This window comes from Mustela nivalis (assembly GCF_964662115.1).
Source record: "Mustela nivalis genome assembly, chromosome: 12".
Lineage (NCBI taxonomy): Eukaryota > Metazoa > Chordata > Mammalia > Carnivora > Mustelidae > Mustela > Mustela nivalis.
Window position 1 is genome coordinate 92,026,163 of NC_139031.1, and position 22,388 is coordinate 92,048,550.

Genomic DNA, 22,388 nt, shown 5'->3' on the forward strand with positions numbered 1-22,388 from the left:
TCTTCCCCAGCTGGTTTATCAACTACTGTGCAGTACTGACATCCTTGTTTGTACACTACCTCAAGATTCTGTTCATTTCGTTTTTTGGAGAGAGGATGGGCATAAAGAGAATAAAGAAAACCAGAAATACATAGAATTCACTGCAATAAAAAATACTTCTAAAAAACTTTTTTAATCTTACACATTGTATTTTTTTTTAAATATTTTTTATTTATTTGACAGAGAGAGAGAGATCACAAGTAGGCAGAGGCAGGCAGAGAGAGAGGAGAAAGCAGGCTCCCCACTGAGCAGAGAACCCGATGTGGGGCTCGATCCCAGGACCCTGAGATCATGACCTGAGCCGAAGGCAGAGGCTTAACCCATTGAACCATCCAGGTGCCCCACTGTAATGTTTTTATTGACATAATTGCCACATAACATTACATTAGTTGCAGGTGTAAAGTGCGATGATTTGACATTTATACATGTCGCAAATGATCACCACAATGTCATCACCTCAAATTTCTTTTTTTTTGTACCCCAGGAAGCTGCAAAAAGAGCATGGAGGTTTTTAAATGGGTTCAAAATAGCAACCCAGCCAACTTCAAAGGTTCTGCTTGAATTATCATTTTATATTGAATTAGTAAGTCACAAAAATGATAGCCATTAATCTAGCAAGATTCAATTGCTACCTTTACAACATGAGGACTGTATTTCAAAAACCCTATTTAAAAATTAAAATCCCATCCTGATCCAATTGTTCTTCTTTTTCTTTTTCTGTTTCTCTTTTTATCTCTCTCTCTCTTTCTTTCTTTGAGAGGGAGCAGGGCAGGAGGGACAGAGGGAGATGGAGAGAGAGCATTCCGAGCAAATCTCCTGAGAGGGGAGCCCGGTTGGGGGGCTCGATCTCACCACCCTGAGACCATGACCTGAGCAAAAATCAAGAGTCCGAGCCACCCGGAAGTTCCCATCCCGGTCCATTCATTGCATATTTTAGATTTATGTGTTAACTTACAGAAACAGAGACTCAGCAGCAGGAAGAGAAACTTCACAAAATAAGACGAGAGTCTTCTGATACCGGGACAGATTCAGTAAAACAGAAAAGCAAACAAATACAGCAACCTGTAGTTCCAGGGCAGCTGGGAAAGGAACTGTCTGGAAAATGGCAGAGCTGGAAACTTATCCCGACGTGAACTGTTGGGAAGGGAGTTTTGAGGGATGGTCTAGCGGCAGACAGACCTTGACTGTGACTTCGCTTTCCATACACTTGTGGGAACCGGGATCATAGGCGCCTTCCTGGAAGCTTGGCTCTTGCCCTTGTAAAGCCCGGATGTTGGCAGGGATTCGAGAGCACCCTGGTGGGGCACTGGGCTGCTGTCCACCCTCTGTGCCTGGTGGCCAAAAAGAAAAAATGAAAACCATCTTACATGGAAACAAATTCCAAACGCACCTGAGATAAGGGGCCGGCGGATAGATGCATCTGTGTTATGAACTGTCAGGATGGGGAAGGTTCTGTGGAGCGAACCCCAAGGGCAGATGCTGAGTCCATCCTGGGCTGAGGTTTCCGTGGACTCTGCTCCCCCCAAAAGGCAGTACAGGCCGGTGTGTGAACGCAGGTTCCAGAACCCCGGAGCCCGGTTCACATGCTAGCGTCCCCGTCTTCTCACTCTGGGACCTGGGACACATTACTTCACCTCTCTGTGCTCCGACACAAAGGCAAATGCTAATAAAACGTACTTCTCTGGGTTGTGTGAAAACTCAGCCCGTTAATGTTTGGAAAAAAGAAACAAAACAGAACAAAACTTCAAGCAGTGGCTGGCATGCGGCTAGCAACAACAAAATATGTACATACACATAGAGATGGTCTGCTGTATTTGCCATCAACAAGAACTTCAAAGGCAAAAAATGAAGTAGGTAGAATAGTTAGAATTCTTAGTGTTACAGGCTAATCTGCATCGCCCTGGGGTTGACAGCCCTGTCCATGTTCACACCTCAGAACGTGACCGTGTTTGGAGATAGAGCCTTCAAAAACATGAATAAGGCAAAATGAGCCTGTTTGGAGGGCGCTAACCCCATCTTTGGTGTCCTAATAAGAGGAGGTCAGGACACAGAGGAAGAAGATGGTGTCTCCCCACCAGGGAGAGAGGCCTCAAGACAATCAATCCCGACACCCCGATCTCAGACTTCCAGCCTCCAGCCCAGGGAGGCGATCCGTTTCCATCCTGGCCATGTGATCTGCGTGACGGCGCTCTGACTGCCCTAACAAATTAAGACACTTACTAAATAAAGACCTCCTTTAATCAGACACAAAAGTAAATACTTTTTCCAATTGAAAAATGGGCCAGATGCCTCTGGGTGGCTCAGATGGTAAAGCCTCTGCCTTAGGCTCAGGTCATGATCCTGGGGTTCTAGAATCAAGCCCCACATCGTGTTCCCTGCTCGGTGGGAAGCCTGCCTCTCTCCCTCCCTCTGCCTCTCCTCCTCCCAGCTCTGTGCTCATGCTCTCTCTCGCTCTCATGTGAAATCATAAAACATCTTAAAAAAAAAAGTGAGTCAAGTGCATGAACAATTTACTAGAAAAGAAAAAGAAAAAGAAAAAGAAAAAAAAGTGGCCAACACCCATTAAAAAGCATGCTCAACGTCACCAACAATCAAAGAAATGTGAGCTAAGACAATGGCCTACGAGTTGGCCCGTTGGACTGACCAAGACGGAAGCCTGTAGCTCTGCAACCCCTCGTTTGCCCCCAGCCACTGGCAGCTGTGGGTCTGGCTCCAGTCACAACACACTCATGGTTGCATCCACAAGTCCTCATGTGGGACACTCAGAAGGGCCTCGTCTCTGCAGCAACAACCAGGTTGCCTCACACGTCTTCAAAGCAAGAGTCAAGGGGCTCCGAGTCTTTCCAAGGAACTCAACTGCATCCCAGAACAAAGCTCGTGACTTTTCACAGAGACAAAAAAGTATCCAGCCTTCAGCAAGGTGAAGTTCACATGCCTGGTACAGCAGGGACGTGAAGCTGCGGAGAAATGGGCCCAGAATGAGGAGAGAAATCCAACAGTTAAAGCCGGTGTGGAGGGACACAGGTGCTGGAGTCAGTGGGTCTAAACCGAAGGCCTTATTATAACTAGATTTCTAGATGTTCAAGAAGTGACATAGAGACATGGGAGATATGTTTAAAAACAAACTGATGAGGAGCAGGTGGCACAGTGGGTTGGGGTCTGCTCTTGGTTTCGGCTCAGATCATGATCTCAGGGTCACGGGATGGAGCCCCATGTGGGGTTCCTCCTTAGGGCAGAGTCTGCTGGAGATTCTCCCTCTCCCTCTGCACCCCCCCACCATGCTCGCTCTCTCCCTCTCTGTCTCAAATAAGTAAATAAATCGGGGGGGGGGGAAACACAACCAAACTTCTAGAGAGGAAAACTATAAAGTGTGAGAGAAGATGTGTGTACGTATATAAATGTATATGCTGACGGGATTTAGAAGATTAGACACCAGCAAAGAAAAGATCAGCAAACTTGAGGGTATAGCTCTTTAAAATACTGGAAATGGAACACAAAGAGAGAAGGACACCCGTGAGCTGTGGGACAATGTCAGGGGGCCTGACAGGTGCTTGAGGTCAGGAAAACACTTGAAGGAATGTCCCCCAAATTTGGGGGATTTTCTGGATGTCCTTATGTAACTGATTTTGACATGATTTTGGCGGACTAAAACACACGCCTCTAAATAATCCATGGGGTCACAAGGAGCCAAAAGGGAAATCAGGAAGCATTTTCAACTCAATGAAAACGAAAACATGGCCTGTAACAGCCTGTGTGAGAACCGCAGCACTAAACCCTTTTAACAGGGAAGAAGAAACGTCTCCCACCAGTGACCTTGGCTTCTGTCTGAAGAAGGACAAGAAGAACCAGTTCAACCTAATGTCAGCAGGAAAGAGAAAATACTAAAGATCAGGACAGATATCAGCACCTTGAACAGAGAAAGGCAATGAAACGGAAGCTGGTTCTTTGTGACCCGATGACCCCCGCTGGGCCAAGGAGACGGGACACCAGCCTCCCGGAGCCCCCGCAGCACAGCACTTATCTTCTCTGACCATCCTACTCCCGGACTCCTGCTTATCATTCTCGAGACACGAAAGTGCCCACAGGGCCAGGTCACTCCTGGTGACCGCCAGGAGTCACCAGGCAACTGAAGGTACTCAGAGAAATGTCAGATGGGGACGGCGGGCGTGGGGCGAAGGCAGACGTGTGTGGGGGCTGGGCAATGGCAGATGGGCTGGCGGCATCATCAAAAAATATAGTTTACAGTTGGGTGAGATGAAAAAAGTATTTCTCCTGCAAATAATAAAGCCCCTTCTGTTCTTTGATGTGTTGAGGGCTTTGACCTAAGACGTCAATTTCCAGTGCATTTAAATCTGGAGGAGGGACAAAGGCACTGGAAATGCAACTGTATCCCTGGTACATAGGTCAGTGACTGACAAGTTCCTCTCTCACCGCGCCTTGCACGGATAGACTTCTCAGCCCATGGGCACTGACCTCCCCGCACTGACCACCGTCCCTGACACCGGGAGCTGTGGTGGCTCCTACCGACCTCTGAGGCACCTCTGCTCTTGAACCAGACCTACCTGGAATGCAAGGCAAGACTATCTGGAAGGAGTTTAGCCCGAATAGAACAAACTAGTGACTGTATCTTTTTAAACATGAGCAGAGCTGACAAGCTGCTATGTTAGTAATTCAGTCAGGACGTTTGTCCCTTGGGGAATCTCAGTGGGCTTTGACAGTACGCTCTCATGGTTTAACTTACCTGGTCTAGAGCACCCCGGAAGTACAGCATCGGCCCTGCCTAGCACTCCAAGGATTTCCCCTCATTTCTTAGGTGAGGGCAGCAAACATGGATCCCGAAGAAATTAGACCCTGCAAACAGATGTCCCGCCAGTAAGCCTGCCTGCTGCCTGTCTGCCAAGTGGGCTGCCCGAGAGCAGAGACCAAGTACTGAGCCGTGCACATGGACAGCAAACTTGCATGGTCCCAGGCTGACTTGCTTCCCTTCGTCCATCTTGCTCTGGGGTACTGATGCTATTCAGATGCCGGGGAGCCTTTCGTAGTGGAAATGCGTAGCTCGGTAAGGAGCAAGCTGCCCGTTCACTGAGCTATGTCAGGGGGGTGGTTCCCGCTGTAGGCAGAGTTTCTCTATCTCTCAGGCTTGGCCAATGCCCTGATCTTTCTTCCACCCACACTTCCTGATCCCGTTCCCTCTGCAGATATCTGGTTACTGACACAAACATTGCTCTGATCACAAATAATCCCGAGTTTTTGAGCTTCCAAGAGGGCCTCTCTAGGACCCACCGTGGCACAGGATCTCCCCCATCTGAGTCTTGGTACAACAGGAAGTGGAAACAGATGGTTGTGGGGCCCAAAACAGGGCTGGACCTCATTAGGCAGAAATCAGAGCACTTGGGACAATCACCTCCTGGAGGATGGCAAATGTCTCCATGCTCTGGAACTTTCACCCTGGTAAGATAATGGAGGGAAAGGATAAACCCCAAACTTGTAAAAGCTTGTAAAGTGATCCCATGAACACTTTACCTGGGTTCCCTCATAGTAACGTCTTGTGCAACCACAGAACAGTTTCAGCTTGGGAGGTGACCTCCAATATGGTGAAGATACAGAACATTCCACCCCCAGGGGCCCTCCTGCTGCCTTATTCTAGCTGCACGTCTCTCCCTCCTGCTCCAGAGTCTGCTCTCCCAACTCTATAATGTTGCTAACTTCAAGCAAGTTATATAAACAAGCCCATAGACTATGGAACCCAAGCTTGGCTCTTGAGGTCAGCATGATTCCCTGGAGACTCACCCTCGTTGCTGCACTCAAGGACACCCTGTGCTGCTTCTGTGCTGTGTGGGGCTCCACGGGCAAAGGTCCTATGGTTCAGCTGTTCGTCAGGGACATGTATCAGGGAGGTTTCTCCGCTTAGGGGTGTTACAAGGAAGCTAGGAAAGTGCATGCACAAGTTTTCGTGTGAACACCAGTCTCCATTTCTCTGGGATAAATGTATAATTTTTGGTACCATTCCCGGATCCCAAGCTTTCGTGTTTCATTTTATGAGAAATTGCCTATTTTGCAGAGGGGCTGTACCACTCTACATCCCCACCAGCGATGGAGGAGAAAGCTGGTCTCTGCACGCACACCCCGTTTAGTGTCACTAGTTTAACTTGAGCCATTGTCATGGGTGCAGAGGTGATGCTCTCTGGTCTCACTCTCTGTCTCCCTGGCGGCTGCTGAGGCTCATGTCTTCTCGTGAGTTTCTGGACATTCTCTTTGGTGAAATGTCCATTGGTGTTTCAGTCTGTTTTCTATCTAGATTATGTGTAACTTAATGCTGAGTTCTGGGAGTTCTTTATATATTCTAGATACTAGTCCTTTCTCGGAAATGTGGTTTGCAGTTTCTAGTTGCCTGATTACCCTTTTCCCAGGGTGGTTCACAGATCAAAGCTTTTTAAATTTTGATCTTATGGATTGTGATGATTTACTTCTTTAGTTCTTCTTTATTCAAAAATGTTGTGGTTCTACATTTTTCACTGGAGTCCCTGATCTGGTTTGAGTTAATTTTTTGTCTAGGGTGTGAGGAGCAGGTTGGGGCACAGTTTTCTTTTTTCTTGCTCCTAGCTGTCCAGTCATGCCAGCACCATTGTTGAAAAGGCTGGTCTTCCTCCCCTGAATTGTTCTGCCCTTTTGTCAAAAACTGGTCAGGCATGTTTGTGTGGCTCTATTTCTAGGTTCTCTGCTCTGTCCCCATGACCTCTGTTTCTGACGCTCTGCCCCACCTCACTCTCCTGAGTTGGCATAGTCACCCCTCTCCTCTGACTCAGCTTCCAAGAAATCAGCCATCTCTGAGGATTATAAACGTCGCCACCCACAGCTTTGGGAACAAACCTGCTCATCATCTGGAGGGCACTGGGCATGCTAAGGCCATTGAAAGGTCAGCTCACATTCCTGAAATTTGATGATCCAGGTTCCTAGCTCCTTGCCTGACAACAGGGCCAGGAAGATGATGGAAACGAGATGCAGTTAAGTTATGAAGGTGCCCTTGGTCAGCACGTGTCTCTGGGAAACAGCTGAGCTCTGCTCACTGCACAGAGTCTTCCTAAGGGCTCTACCTTTCTAAGACCAAAGGCTAGTATTTTCATGCTCTTCAGCCAGTTCCAGACAATCCACGGCAGTGCGAGACATTGGAGAGAAGGTGGCCAGGCCTGGAATAGGGGTCCCCAGTTCCAGAGACTTCCATGGCTCCCTTCCTCAAGCACTCTAATTCTGCAGGTCTAGTCCCATACATTGTCACCCTGGGGCAGTGAGTGGGGAAATTCTTGGGTCTGACATGCCCAGGGTGGCTGCTATAATTAGGACCCTTCCTCTTCAAAGATGAAAGACTTGGGGATGCCAGAAAAGGGGAGTGGGGTCCGGCGGGGAAGCTCTGGCTTCTGCTCTTCCTCTCCCCTTGGTCCCACTGCAAATTATATGCCTCACACCTCGATGTTATGAACCCATCCCCAAGTGCCAGGTGCCCCCTCTGAACCACTGGGTTAGAATCTACCAGGGCTAGACACTTCCTTCGAAGCCGCCGGGGAACGGGGTTATCCTTTGCTAAAGGTGTGGTACACAGATACCCATGGTTTCAGGGGGAGGCTCAGTTGTGCACCTGTGTTTTTTTAAGATTTACTTATTTATTTGAGAGACAGTGCTGGGGCAGTGGCAGGCAGGGGGAGACGTAGAAAGAAGCAGACTCCCTGTTGAGCACGGAGCCTGATACAGGGCTCAATCTCATGACTCTGAGATCATGACTTGAGTTGAACTTAAGAGTCAGATGCTCAACCGACTGAGCCCCCCAGGTGCCCCATCGTGCTCCTGGTTTAAACTGCCATGTCAAGTGGCAAAAAGAATTCATTTTTTGGTTATCCCTTGATCTTTTTCAGGGTCCAAGAACTCAGATGATTCATTCCTTCCATAGCTTTTATGATAATCAAGATGGCCCAACACGCAAACATCAGTCCTAGGAAAGCCTCCCCACAGGGGGATCTATGCGGAGTAAAAAATAGAAAGTTTGTGAAATTTTTGTTTTACCTTTATCACCTCAGTGGAATGAGATTCCTCAAAATGTTGAAATTAATTGAAATGACAGAGCCTTTGTCTTCAAATAGCGACAGTTGCTCAAAGGTATTTGTGATCAGTCCCCCACCCAAAGACATTGAGGGGCCGCCCCAGTGCCTGCGGACGTGACCTCATTCTGTAGATGATCACATCAAGATGAGGTCCCATGGGGGACCCTGACCCCAGGTGACCACATCCTTATAAAACACATAGACATGCACACGGGAACATTCCAGGAAAACAGGACCTGGGGGGTCCCCTAGGGGAGGAGCTGGGCGGGGAGAGGGGGATGCCTGATGCCGACCCCCCCCCCATGGCTTCAGAGAGTGTGGAGCTCGTTGGCACCTCATCTGGGATCCTGGCACTCCTGCACCCTGACAGGACACATTCGTGTTTCCGGGGCCTCATTGCAGCCGCCCCGGGAAACAAATGCAGTATTTTGCTTGTTATTTGGGGACATAACTGTAGTTTGAGAGACTCTCAGCTAGAACAGAAACTTCTGCGAAAGGAAGCCAGCCTATAGCACCATTTCGTCTTCAGGAATCCAGCTTTCTTGGCTCCTGCTACAAGATAACTTGGTTCAAGCAAATAAATTATGTTTCCATGGTCACACAGACATCCTGGTTTCTATCCATCCTGTCTCAAGTGCTACCTCAGCACACATCAAACTGAAAAAGGCATTAACAGTAGTATCCCAGCTTTGCTGGAGCGGGTCTTTCAGGAAGGAATGATCTGGCTCTGACAACAGCGCTCCATCTCATGAAGTTATCACGGGCAGACGTACGTAGAATCCCGAAAGCAGAGGAAATTTATCTCTGAGGACTGTCTGCTGGACCATTTCTGTCTGGTTCTTTGCACTTCTGATATATTACACATTTGTAAGTCATATCTGAATAGTGCTCCTAAATTCAACTAGCTTTTCCTGTGAGGTCCACGGAAGGGAAAAATTCCCAGATGTACTTAGGCATGCAGAAAATTTAGAAAACGACAAAAAGCATCAGAGCTAATCACACCCACAGCTGTGGCTCTGGCATGTTGTGTTCTTGCCGTGGAATGACTCAACAGAGACTTTTCCTTTTTTCCTTCTCCTCCTCCTCCTCCTCCTTCTTCTTTTTTTCTTAAAGCCATCTCTAGGGCCAGCATTGGACTCGAACCCACAGTCCTGAGATTGGGAGCCACACTGTCCACTGACTGAGCTAGCCAGGCATCTCAGAAGCTTTTTGTTTGGAATCTTCTCAAACGTACAAGAAAAGTTGCAAGAATAGTTCAGTTGTGTGCTCCTATACCTCTCCTTGGAATCACATATTAACATTCTTCCCCATTTATCTTTCCGCTTTCTACCCATATACATACTCTAGTAGCTTCTTCTGACCAATCGCCGATTACTATATATTTACTGAGCACTGGACTCTATAGAAAGCCCTGAGAGAAGAGGGGTACACAGACCCGCGGGGATGCTGAGTCAGCTCAGTCACATCCAGGACGAATCTTCTGTTCACGTAGCCAGTGAATCTTGGGAGTTTCAGGGGAGCGCATTTTTCCTAGGAAACCTCATTGTTTGTTTGTTTATTATTTTTTTATTATGTTAGTCACCGTACAGTATATCACTAGTTTTTGGTGTCGTGTTCCATGGTTCATTGTTAGTGTGTAATACCCAGTGCTCCATGCAATCTGTGCCCTCCTTAAAACCTACCACCAGGCTCACTGAACCACTCACCCCTACCCCTCTAAAACCCTCAGTTTGTTTCTCAGAGTCCACAGTCTCTCATGGTTTGTCTCCCCCTCCAATTTCCCTCCACTCACTTCTCCTCTCCATCTCCCAGTGTCCTCCGTGTTATTCCTTATGCTCCACAAGTAAGTGAAACCATATAATTGACTCTCTCTGCTTGACTTATCTCACTTAGCATAATCTCTTCCAGTCCTGTCCATGTTGATACAAAAGTTGGGTATTCATGCTTTCTGATGGAGGCATAATATCCCATTGTATATATGGACCACATCTTCCTTATCCATCCGTCCGTTGAAGGGCATCTTGGCTCTTTCTACAGTTTGGTGACTGTGGCCATTGCTGCTATGAACATTGGGGTACAGATGGCCCTTCTTTTCACTACATCTGAATCTTTGGGGTAAAGCTTTTTGTTTGGAATCTTCTCAAACCTACAAGAAAAGTTGCAAGAATAGTTCAGTTGTGTGCTCCTATACCTCTCCTTGGAATCATATATTAACATTCTGCCCCTTTTATCTTTCCGCACCCAGTAGTGCAATTGCAGGGTCATAGGGAAGCTCTATTTTTAATTTCTTGAGGAATCTCCACACTGGTTTCCAAAGTGGCTGCACGAACTTGCATTCCCACCAACAGTGTAAGAGGGTTCCCCTTTCTCCACATCCCCTCCAACACTTGTTGTTTACTGTCTTATTAATTCTGGCCATCTTAACTGGTGTAAGGTGGTATCTCAATGTGGCTTTGATTTGAATCTCCCTGATGGCTAGTGATGATGAACATTTTTTTCATGTGACTATTAGCCATTTGTATATCTTCTTTGGAGATGCTCACATCTTCTGTCCATTTTTTGATGTGATTATCTGTTTTTTGAATGTTGAGTTTGAGGAGTTCTTTATAGATCCTGGATATCAGCCTTTTGTCTGTCCTGTCATTTGAGAATGTCTTCTTGCATCCCGTGGGTTGCCTCTCTATTTTGTTGACTGTTTCCTTTGCTGTGCAGAAGCTTTTGATCTTGATGAAGTCAAGTTCATTTTTACTTTTGTTTCCTTTGCCTTTGGAGACGTGTCTTGAAAGAAGTTGTTGTGGTCGATGTCAAAGAGGTTAATGCCTATGTTCTCCATCAAAATCCTAAAGGAGAATATTTACTTATTAAAGATTTTATTGGAGAGAGAGCGAGAGCACAAGAAGGAGGAAGGGTAGAGGCAGATAGAGAAGCAGACTTCCCGCTGAGCAGGGAATCCATCACGGGCCATCACTGAGCCAGCTGCATACCCCGAGACCTTACTGTACCCCAGGGTCTGCACCGTGAATGGCCACTTGCAGCCTCTCATGAAGAGGCACGTCCTGCTGCCGATCCAAGTGGGCACTGGAGTCGCTCAGAACTTTGTCCCCAATTCGAAGACTCGTATTTTCCAAGTTCCAGGAATACTGTGCCTTCTCGGGGGACACAGACATCACCAGGCCCTTGCTCCCAGCTGCTGGAACTGTGCCGCCGCCGTACTTGGTGAGTGAACACGAACCCAGGTTGAACGATGACGTAGGAAGCCTGGCGCTGGGAGAACCTGCTTCACGGGGCGGACACTGAGGGTCAGGACCCTAGTCACTGCCCCGGGGCCACCGCTCAGTGGCTACTCAAGCACGTCCTGCCTGCCTCTCTGGGGTGCCCTTACTTCTGTGTGCATAAGCCGAGAAGGTAATTCCTTAAACCCTTTATAACCTGTTTTCTTCTCAAGGATTCCGGTTTCATGTGTTCATGAGTCCAGAAAGCTGGGTTTGTGGAACTCGATTAAGGACCACAAAAAGTCCTGGAAAGTCCTGGATATCAGGGGAAAGCTCAGCAAATTTCCTGGACAGGTTCCTGTGACCTTCGTATGCTGTGCACGTTAAGGAAAGTCAAGTCTTCCAAACATCTTTTAAAGTCGCCCACAAACTGGCAAAGTTAAGGGAAGCAGTGGGACGAAAATCCACAGTCTGATGGCCCCCTGGGTCCCAACGGTCCCTGGCTCACGGGGAGCACATGCGGACCTCTCTGAAGGCAGAGGCCATGGTGGAGGGGCAGCAGCCCCCCCCCCACACCCACGTCCACAGAGGTGCAAAGTGAGCCTGGGCTCCTCCACGGCTGTGCCAATCGCCCAGCTTCCCCCAGCCAGTGGGTGTGAAGGAACGGCACCTCCTTGTAGAGAAGGACCAAGCTGCTCAGCCGACATAACCCACGGTCAGAGGGCTCCTGCCTGTCTCAGCTCTACCCATTAAAGTGAATCGCGTGGCAAATCGGCAGGAAAAACCACTCTTGTCTCTCGAAGCAGTGACCGAGTTTCAGTGGCCTGGTCACTCCCGCAGAGTGGCGGGTCTCGGCATCAGGCCGGACTCGGGGCGAAGGCCTCTGGTGCAGCTCTGCCCCGGTGGATGGACGCGGACGAGCCGAGAGCGGGCCGAGGCACCTGCGGCTGCCCAGCGGGCCAGGACCAGAGCGGAGGCGGGCGGCCCCTGGCTCTGCGCTGAGTCACTTGGAAAAGACAAAGGGCCGTGTGCAGAGCAGGCAGCTTGCATAGCTCCGGGCATCCCACCCTCCCAGTGCACGCAGATACAATCTTAATTATTAATGGCTGAGATGGAAAAATAGCTGCCCTGAAGTTAGGAAATTCAAGCGGGTTGTTTGCTTGGATCACGACATACAGAAGAGGGGCTGCCGGGTCTGCTCCAAGGCCGGGCACATTCCCAGTCCCCTCCTGTGAGGGGCCAGTAGGTCCCGGGGCAGGAACTGAGATCCATGGGCACCCCCGCACCCCTGTGGGTATGGAGTGCAGTTGTCCTCAAGCCTCAGGACTGGTCTGAACGGCACAGGCTGGGGTGCATCCCAGGGCCCATCGTAGGCTGCGCTGTGCGCTCGGATCCCGGCAAACCCCAGCGACTCCGCTGTGAGTGAGGCTGTGTGCTGTTAGTTATGCAAGCACGGGCAGCGCTTCCGGGAACGAGACCAGTAAACCCCGACAAAGTGCTCCCGTCGGACTTCTGAACCGACCGTCTCCCCTCGTCCTTGACTCCGTGGAAAGCTCTTGGCCATGGCACCACTGACACGTAGCACTGACTTGACATACGGTCTGATTTTTGAATTATATCAATGAAGAGTGTGTTTTAAAAATTAGAAATGGGGGGCACCTGCGTGGCTCAGTGGGTTAAGCCTCTGCCTTCGGCTCAGGTCATGATCCCAGGGTCCTGGGATTGAGCCCCACATCAGGCTCTCTGCTCAGTGGGGAGCCTGCTTCTCTCTCTCTGCCTGCCTCTCTGCCTACTTGTGATTTCTGTCTGTCAAATAAATAAATAAAATCTTTAAAAAAAATTAGAAATGGATGTCAAATTTTATCAAATGCAGTCACGGAAAATCAAATGAGAGTCTCTGCCATCTCTTGGGGAGGTGGTTCACCAGTCGGTTTCCTGATATTAAAACATGTCTTTGGTTTAAAACTCAAAGATGATCACGGCATATTATTCTTTTAATCTGATGCTGGATTCTGTTTGCCATTGTTGTTGTTTGTTTTGTTTTTTTAGAGACAGAAGGAGAGAGCATGACCAGGGGAGGAGGAGCAGAGAGAGAGAGAGAGAATCCCAAGCAGAGTCCACACTCAGCAAGAAGCACGATGTGGGGCACAACCTCACGACCCTGAAATCATGACCTGAGCTGACGTAGAGGGTCTGATGTTCAATCGACTGAGCCACCCAGGTGCCCCAGCAAGATGACATTTTTAATAAGATTTTATTTATTATTTGAGAGAGAGAGAGAGAGAGAAAGGAGGAGAGAGGGGAGGATCAGAGCGAGAAGCAGGCCCCCCGCTGAGCAGGGAGCCCCTCGTACGACTCGGTCCAGGGACTCGCAGATCAGGACCTGAGCCGAAGGCAGACGCTTACCGACCGAGCCACCCGGGTGCCCCTAAATTATATCTTTAAATATTTTTTTGTGTGTTCCGACTTTCTTCTCTGGGGGGTGGAGGAGGACGCTGGGAGGTGACTCATGTCCTTTCTTCGTCTTACACATGTTCTTCTCTGTCTGACTTCTGTGTGTATGATTTTCCCTAAAATCAATTTTAATTGCTTATTTTTAATCTCATTTTGCAGAATGCTCTCAAACTTGCCAGCCGTGTCCTTCACTCTCTTTTCTGTGAATCTGTTACCTTTTTCTTTTGCTCAGCTTATGTTTTTGTCATCTGGTCCTTTTCTTCCCTTGACTCTATCCGTTCTCCTTTGTGTTTTATGCCAGTGATCAGAGCTGCCTTCTCGGCTCCACGCTCTTTCCCGTGCGTTTAGTCTTGCGTGCGGAGAGCAGCTCGCCTGCGGTCTCACCTGCGTGTGGCAATGCTCTGCAGGGCTGGTCTCCGTCTCCATCCCTTCCAGTCATCTTTTTTTTTTTTTTTTAAAGATTTTATTTATTCATTTGAGAGAGATACAGAGACAGAGATGGGGAGAGAGAGCCCAAGCAGGGGGAGGGGCAGAGGGAGAAGCAGACTCGCCACTGAGCTGGGAGCCCGACATCAGACCCCATCTCCCGAGACCTGGAGATCAAGACCTGAGCCAAAGAGAGACGCTTCACCATCGGAGCCACTCAGGTGTCCCCTTCCAGTCATCTTCACCGACGACTTTCTTGGGTCGCAGGTCGCATCATCCCATCATGATTTACATGTCCCCTGAGATCACATGTCACATGGGAGCCCGACACTCACGTGTCTGTTCACTGTGTCCCGCCCGCAGCACGTGCCTCTCCTGGCTCCAGGCCTCTGGGCCACCAACAGCCCCTCTGCTGGTTCCACTTCAACAGCTTCTGCAACAAATGGCTTTCCCGCAGCCCCGTGTCCCCAACACTCGTGTTCCGGGGGTTCCTTTAGCTCTGTGCTGTTGTATTATCTTTTCTTCCACACCAGGGGCCTTTGCTAGCCCCCGCCATGTGTGCTGTTGAGAAGGGAGAACTCTGTGTTCTGGGAAGGGGCAGAGTCCTCTCCCCCTTTGGCTTAATTTTCTCTGCGGCGGGTAACATTTGGGGGATTCTTGGTCCCGTCCTGGATCACAGATATTTCCTGGTGTTTGGGAGGATGGAATTCCCATTTCTGGTTCTCCCTACCTTTGTCGCTCCCAGCTATAATCAGAGGGAGGGGGCAGAGAGCCAGCCGGTCGCCCCCGCAAGCTGGCGGTCACAGGTGACACTGGCCCAGAGGAAGCAGTCAGTCTTTCCTCTCTGAGCAGAGCGCCCTTCCCACCAGCCACCCACCCTATGCAAAGGGACCTCATGATCTACAACAGCCCCCAGGTCAGGCCTCCCTTACAACGTAAAAAACATTTCTGCTCTAAAGAAGAGCGATAAAAATAATTTCTCATTTGCTTACCCCAGTGGCTCATTAGGCAGAGACACCACCCAAGGGATGGCCTCCTGGCCCGGCCCCTCCTCTATCCCCGGACCGCCGCCACAGAAGAGGACGCTGGGGCCTGTCGGACAAACCGTGAATCTTCCACAGGAGCTCGTCCAGAAGATCAGAGACCTCATCCAGGTAGTGATTCTGGAGCAAAGGAAATCAGATTAGTGAATGCCCTCAAGAAACGATTTTCCCCTCATTTTTTGAAGCATTTCATGGTTCCGACTTTAAATGGTGTTGTGCTTTTTAAGGGCGCTCCCTGGAGCCACAGACCTGGCGCTGGGCCTGAGTTCTTGATCTCAGTCCCCTGACCCCCCCAGGTCATGGACACGTGTACACACATGTCCCAGATGTGCTGGGTCAGGGACACCTGTGCACTCGCGTCCTCGACACCCCGGTCACAGACAAGTGTGCACATGTGTCCCCGACACCCTGGTCATGGACATGTGTGCACATGCATCCCCGATGCCCCGGGTCATATGCATGAGCATGGATATAAAGGCACATGACAAAGAGTGAAGCCCTCTGCAAAGCCCAAGATCGCCATCACTCACGACTGGTTTTGGGACTGTAGTGCAGGACGCCACAGTGCCAGTCACAAAGGCTGGTGAGGCATTCAGTGTGCAAATACCTGCTTTGCTTATCGTCATGTCAGGGGACCAGGCCCAAATGCTCTACTTACGTCCCCGTGTTTGCGGAGAAGTTTGGCCCTGGTGGTCAAGACCCAAAGCAAAGAGCTGCTCTGTAGGGACAGAGTGGCTGTGTGTGTGTTGTAGGGGGCGGGAATCATAAACTTGGTCATCCAAGGATATCATGAGTTAAGGGAAGAGAATGTGCTTGGTCATTTGCTAAGCACTAGAATTTCCACGGGAAATGCCACAGCTCTGCGATGAGAGGGTGCACAGAATCCCACGTGCTTAAATGGCCAGAAGTGAGATTCTACAAGGAAAGATCGTGCTCGCCGGTCCAATACCCGCAGCTTACACGCCTCGTGGCCATGTCAGCCTCTTCCTGCGGTGGCTTCCGCGCTTCCAACCGGGCCAGGACTGCCCCCCGCACATAGGCAGTCAGGTCGGCCAGGCTCACGAGTGACTGGCTTTGAAAAGATTTCCTTTTTCGAGCAAGAGTCGCGAGGGACCCTCTGAGCTGGGGAGAAGAAAGAAAAGACAGACGGATTTCATGTCATCAGGCAAAACATGGCTTTGTTAATGTGATAGACTGTAAAATGGAGATTCTATCCAATGACACTGTTTTAGGACCTTTTAGTAAGACAGCAACTGCTTAGCAAAAAAACAAACAAAAAACACAAAAAAACAACAAACCTGGGAAATAGCTCTTGTGCACAGAACTGAACCCCAACAAGATGAACCCAACAATGAACGTGGCTGTATAAACGGGCATATATATCAAGGGTGTTTTCAGTCTCTAACAGGTGAGGACGAAGATTGTCAACATGGTGTGCGTTTCCACAAGCAGACTTGGTTTCGGGGTGCTCCGCAGTCCCACCGGGCTCTGGGGACCCCACCGTGAGCAGCGCCTGTGCCCAGGAGTCAGGAAGACGAGCTCACATGCTCCCTGTGGACCGGCCCCAGCTGTTTCCTTCTTACTGCAGGCTGAGACCTGATCTCAGGCTCACAAGCCTGTGGGCACCGAACTCAAAGTTGCAAGCATTCGACTGTTGTAAAAATAGTCCAAACAAGCCAAGTTTGGGCCCTTTAAGAGCCTGCTTTGCATATGCTGCAGAATCGCACAGACAGCTGTTACCCAGTTCCCGGACTCCCAACATGCTGCTGCCCTTGGGAGGTCTGACTCAGACTTCCTGCTTGCTGCTAGGCGACGTCTACACTAAAAGACCCCCTCTGACCCCTGCCCTTCTCCCCTTCTTTTTTTTTTTTTAAGATTTTGTTTATTTATTTGAAAGACAGAGATCACAAGCAAACAGAGGGGCAGGTGGAGAGAGAGGAGCAAGCAGGCTCCCCGCTGAGCAGAGAGCCCGATGTGGGGCTCGATGACCCTGGGATCATGACCCGAGCCGAAGGCAGAGGCTTTAACCCACTGAGCCACCCAGGCTCCCCACTCCTCCCTTCTTGACGATGGCCCCGAGACACAGCGTCTGGACAGCCTTGGGCTGTGACACCTGTCAGGACATGGCCACATACAGCTTGTGTGTCTTACTGTCTCTCATGGTCATATCTCTTTCCTGGATCAGACTTAAATCCTTTGGGCCCCTGCCTGCGTGTCAGAACCCTGTAGGGACGTCTAGGTACCTGAGGACAGGACACCGTCCATTCAGACTGCATACGTGGGTCTAAGGCTTCCCTGTTCTACCAGCCACACGAGCCCCAGGAGCTGGCTGTGATGTGTCCTGACTCCTGCGTGCAGGGCCCCCAGGACCACTGCCTTCTGGTTCCTGACGATAAAGCCCAAGCACTTCATCATCTTAGCAAGATGTCCAGGGCCCACCAGGCCTGGCTCCAAGCATCGTTTCCAAAGCCACATCTGCCTGACCCTGGACCCCAGCACGGGCCTCGCCACCACCCTTGCTCCTGGGATACTCCTCCCGCCCACAGATGCCACTCCCTTGGAGGAGATGCCTCAGATAAATAAATACATACACATCAATAAAAATAAAATTTAAAAAGCACATAATTTGCTAAAAACTACAGAACATTGAAGAAAGACATCAAAAAAGACCAAAATAAATGGGAGACACCAACAGCATTCTTGGGGTGATTGTATTAGGAAGATGTCTGTTCTCCCCAAATCTGATTTACACATCCGCAGCAAGCTTGAACAAAACCCCGAAATGCTGTTTCACAGATGCTGACAAGCTGATTCTATAACTTATGTGGAAATGCAGAAGAACTAGAGCAGCCCAGACTGGAAAAGGGCGAATCTGGAAGACTGGCCTGTGCTACATGAAGACTCACTGTGCAGCTCCAGAGATCACAACAGAGTGGAGTTGTGACGGAACAGGTCGGTGGACCAAAACAGACGAGCCAGAAGCAGACTCGCGGAAGCCACAAACTGGTTCGTGATGAAGATACACATGCAACTCAACATGCTTTTAAAAAAGATTTACTTATCTATTTGATAGAGAGAGAGAGGGATCATGAGCGGGAAGGGCAGAGAGAGGCAGAGAGAGAATCACAAGCAGACTCTGTGCTGAGCTCTGAGCCTGACACGAGGCTCGCTCTCAGGATCCCAAGATCATGACCCGAGCTGAACCCAAGAACCGGATGTTCAAGCAGCAGCACCAGCCAGGTGCCCCCTGATGTGCTCTTCAAAGACGGTGTCAACAAGAACTGGACATCCCAAACGGACAACTCACCCTGGGTGAGGAGAACACTCACCCTGCTCTGAGCCCCGTATCTTACACTAACGTGGACTCAGAATGGACCACTGACCTACGTCTGAAACAGAAAACCATAAAGCTTCTGGAAGAAACATAGGAGAAAATGCATGGGAGTGTGGGGTTGCCATTCGCTGATAGGACACCAGAGGAATCTACACAAGAAGAAATCGAGGAACTGGCCTCTGCAAATGTTAACAACTTCTGCAAGAAATACGGTTAGAGGAACAACAAGGAAAAGCCACAGAAAGGGAGAAACACTTGCAAACCACATATCCGATGAAGGAAAGGTATCAAAAATATGAAACTTGCTATAATTCTTTGTTTATACACGTGTCTTCCTTTATGTGGACCATGTCCCCTTATGTTTGTTCCACCGTTGCCTGAGTAGAATAGGTATTCTTTAAGCAATTGCTGAAGGAGTGCATGAATGAAAAAAACGAGTGGATGGATGGATGGATGGATGGACGGATGAGTGGATGGGATAGGTAGATGGATGGATGGATGGATGGACAGGTGGATGGAAGACTAGGTGGGTGCATGGAGGAAAGGCAGAGGGAAGGAGAGAGGGAGGGAGCAAGGGATGGGGAGATGGGTGGACGGATGGATGGGTGGGAAGATGGGAGACCAGACGGATGGGTGAGCAGGGAGCAGGGAGCTAGGAACACTGAAAAAAAGAAAAAACAAAGAGCTCAGGTTTGAGTATTGTCAAGGCTCGAGTTTATGCTGGGGTGTGTGTGTGATATGACTACATTGCAGGTGGCAGATCAGTAGGAGGGTAGTAAACAGGGAGCCCCATTCCCAACTCAGCCCCCCGAGGCCAGAACACTTGTCCAGTGAAGGCTGACTGATGGAGGGAAACCTTTATGAGACAGGAAGTTTGAAATAACGAGGGAAGAGTTAGCGGCCACCGTGGGAGGAGGCTGGGAAAGAGACAGGGAGTGGCTCAGCGTCTGGAGGGCCAGGGGCTCCCTAGAAGAGGCAGCCTGCACCCCGCAATGCCGGTCTTGCTGGACCTGTCCTGGATGCCACAGTGTGCAGTGCAGGACAGGTGGGCCTCAGGGAGCTGAGGCCATGCAGAAACGTGCACGCGGACCACAGAGAACTTCACCCCACGCCAGGTGGGTCCCAGGAAATCCCGACTTCTGGGACGCATACACGTACCATTCCCCACCACACAGTGCTCACTGCTATGAAAAGGGCCCCGCAGCACCCAGCTGGGGCCCACAGGTCAGACTTGGAAGGACCACGGGATGTGTGTGTCTGGCTTCTTCCTGGAAGACGGAACAGCAGGTCTCGGGAGAAGTCTGCGAAGGTGCTGGGAGGTACCGTGCGCAGGTGGCAGCGGGCAGCCAGCATCAGGACACCCACCAGCTGCGGGGAGAAAGATCCATGACTCTGGGCTCTGGGGCCTCGGAGCCCAGACTGGTGTGCGGGCTTCCTAATGCTTTAAAGCAACAACAAGCTTGGAAAAGCAGTTTTTGCAGGGTTGACCATGTCATCCCTAGTGGCCTGGATCTGTCTTGTGTACACCCTCTAGGGCCCCGCTCCCCTCCCCTTCTCTCTCTCCCCCTCCCTTCCCCTTTCACTATCCCTCCCCCACTCTCTCTCTGCTCCAACCCTCTCCTAGCACCCCCCATCCCGTGCCCATCTCAAGCTGCGGGGTGGGGGGCATCTCTGCTGCTTCCTCCCTGCCCTCCGCCCTAGCTGCTGACAGCCACGCTGCCCCAGGGCTGGTTCAAATAAGCCACTTCAGAAGTAAAGGCTGTTAAGTTTAGTTCAGGTGAAGTTTTGTGGTCTGGTTGTTGTAACAGGCTGGGAATTTGGCCTGGGAGCCTGGGGTTGTCCCCCCGGCCGTGTGTGTGTGTGTGTGTGTGTGTGTGTGTGTGTGTATCTAACTCACCTGCACCACAGGACGGCAGCCCATTGTCACAGGCCCACACGGGCTGCAGTGTGTGCACTGACCATCACAGGGCCCCCGGGCTGCATCCGTTCCAGACCCCCACTGGCCCCCATTTCCCTCGCTCCTAGCCGCAGCCCTGCACCCACGGCCTCCCTACAAACACTCAGGCACTCACTCCACTAATACTCACTCCCTACGTGGGATCGCACCCTGCAGCGGTCCACTGTCTAGACCGAGCCAGTGCGGTCTCCCTGAACACCTGTCCTCACCCGCCCGTGGTTTCTGAATGGCTCGGATCCCACTACCTAATTTGGACATGATTTATTCATGATATTCTGTGCTTTTTCCTTCACAAAAAAGCATTCTTCCCATCGCTACATGGTAGAATAATGACCAATTTAATACGTAAGTTCCACATACATGTAATCTCTCAGCAAGCTCTGCCCCACCAGGCACACACTTGCCAGGAGCTTCTGGAGCTGGAGCTCGGGCACTGGTCCCTCAGTTGGGACAGTGGGTTTGGGGGAGGTGTGGCCAGGCTTGAAGCCAGGTCTCCGACTCCTGGGTCAGCCTCTCTGTCCTGGTTTGCGCAGTCTGTCCCACTGAGCGTAAGGCCAGCAGGGTTGGGAGACCTGTGCCCGGTTCCCTGTGAGCTGCCTGAGCCTGGGACCCTGACAGCCAGACCCCCTCATCGGGCCACTTGGCCCCGACCATCCTGGCCTGATGATAGTCCGGCTGTGGGGGCCCACCAGGGGTTGCCGGGCTGGGGCAAGCTCTTTCCCCCCCGGGGGCCAGGTCAGAATCACCCGCACCCCAGAATCTGGCCAGCATCCCATGTGGGGCTCTGGGCCTCCTGATTCTGGGCATCAACAGTCTGCCAGACGAGGCTAGCCCTGAACTGAGACCCAGTGCCCGGGGTGGAAGCCAGGCTTCCTGAGAACCCTACATGTGTGCTTTCTTCTGGGCCCACTGAAGCCGATTCCACGTGGGGGGTAAACTGCACTCAAGTGGGTTTCAGGTATTCACGGGGGGCATTTGGGTGCAGGGCCAGAGTTAGGAGCAAGGGGGGTGGGGGCCCTCGCTGGCATTAGCACCCTGCTCCTCCCTCCGAGGAAGAACACCCCCTACCCCAGCCGCCATGCTTAGTTGTGATAATTTGGGGCGGGAATTACTAGAGAGCCCAGGCCCCATTCCTGGCGCGCAGAACCCGCTCCGTGGGTGGTGATAGCCACAGGCACGAGTGGTAAGAACGAGTGCTCGGGGCGGGGGTCCGGCAGAGCACCGTGGAGTGCGTCCTGGCTCCCGTGCTCACGAGCTCACCTCACCGTAGAACCACCAGCACCCGTGATCTAAAACCACTCCAGGGTGCTGGATGGCCGGGCCTCTAGGCTCGTGTCTCCCCGGAGAGAACACGGACTGTGCTGGCTTGTCAGGGAGAGAACTGGCCCCGGGGAGCCCTCTTACCCCTGCTGTGCAGATGCCAGCCCGCGAGCGACGCAGCAAAAGGGAGCAGCAGGCCGTTGAGCTCTGGATGCCAACGAGGAAGGTGAGCTTCAGTGTCAAGAGGAACAAAAGGGTCCCCTGGAGCCAGGTCACCCTCTGAGACGGAAGGACAGGGCAGGTCGGCATGTCCCCCCAGCTCCGAAGGGCACACAGACGCAGGCACGCCGGACCCCACTCACTGTCACCCCACAGTGACCCCTGGACAGGACTGCCCCGCCTACATCGGTGAGAAGATCACGGACAGAATGTGTACCGCCCCTTCCTGAGGCCAGGCCCAGCCCTCTGTGACCTGCTAAGTGTGCCCAGAGATGGGGTGTGCCGGCCAGCAGCCCGTGGTTCCCTGAGCCCAGCAAGGGAAAGCCAGGCACGGCCAAGCTGGAATCCCGC

The 22,388-nt window shown here is 51.0% G+C and overlaps 1 protein-coding gene across 18 annotated transcripts in view; it reads right to left on the minus strand.

Moving 5' to 3' along the window:
* Nucleotides 1-309: 309 nt before the first annotated feature.
* The window catches only part of PKD1L1 (polycystin 1 like 1, transient receptor potential channel interacting), a 104,370-nt gene continuing 82,291 nt past the window's right edge, over nt 310-22,388 (minus strand). For 6 of the 18 annotated variants that reach the window (XM_082692724.1, XM_082692729.1, XM_082692719.1 and 3 more), the window contains 5 exons: nt 21,963-22,097; nt 19,760-19,969; nt 16,217-16,389; nt 15,217-15,387; nt 10,753-10,972 (listed from right to left, as the gene is read on the minus strand). In XM_082692724.1, coding sequence (XP_082548850.1) covers nt 10,813-10,972; nt 15,217-15,387; nt 16,217-16,389; nt 19,760-19,969; nt 21,963-22,097 — 849 coding nt within the window. In that variant the 3' untranslated portion in view covers nt 10,753-10,812. Of the gene's footprint in view, nt 1,371-4,780; nt 4,891-5,880; nt 5,967-9,576; nt 9,663-10,752; nt 10,973-14,538; nt 14,786-14,818; nt 14,893-15,216; nt 15,388-16,216; nt 16,390-19,759; nt 19,970-21,962; nt 22,098-22,388 lie in introns of those variants that run through there. The other 12 variants (XR_014301080.1, XR_014301081.1, XM_082692730.1 and 9 more) reach the window with 12 other exon arrangements.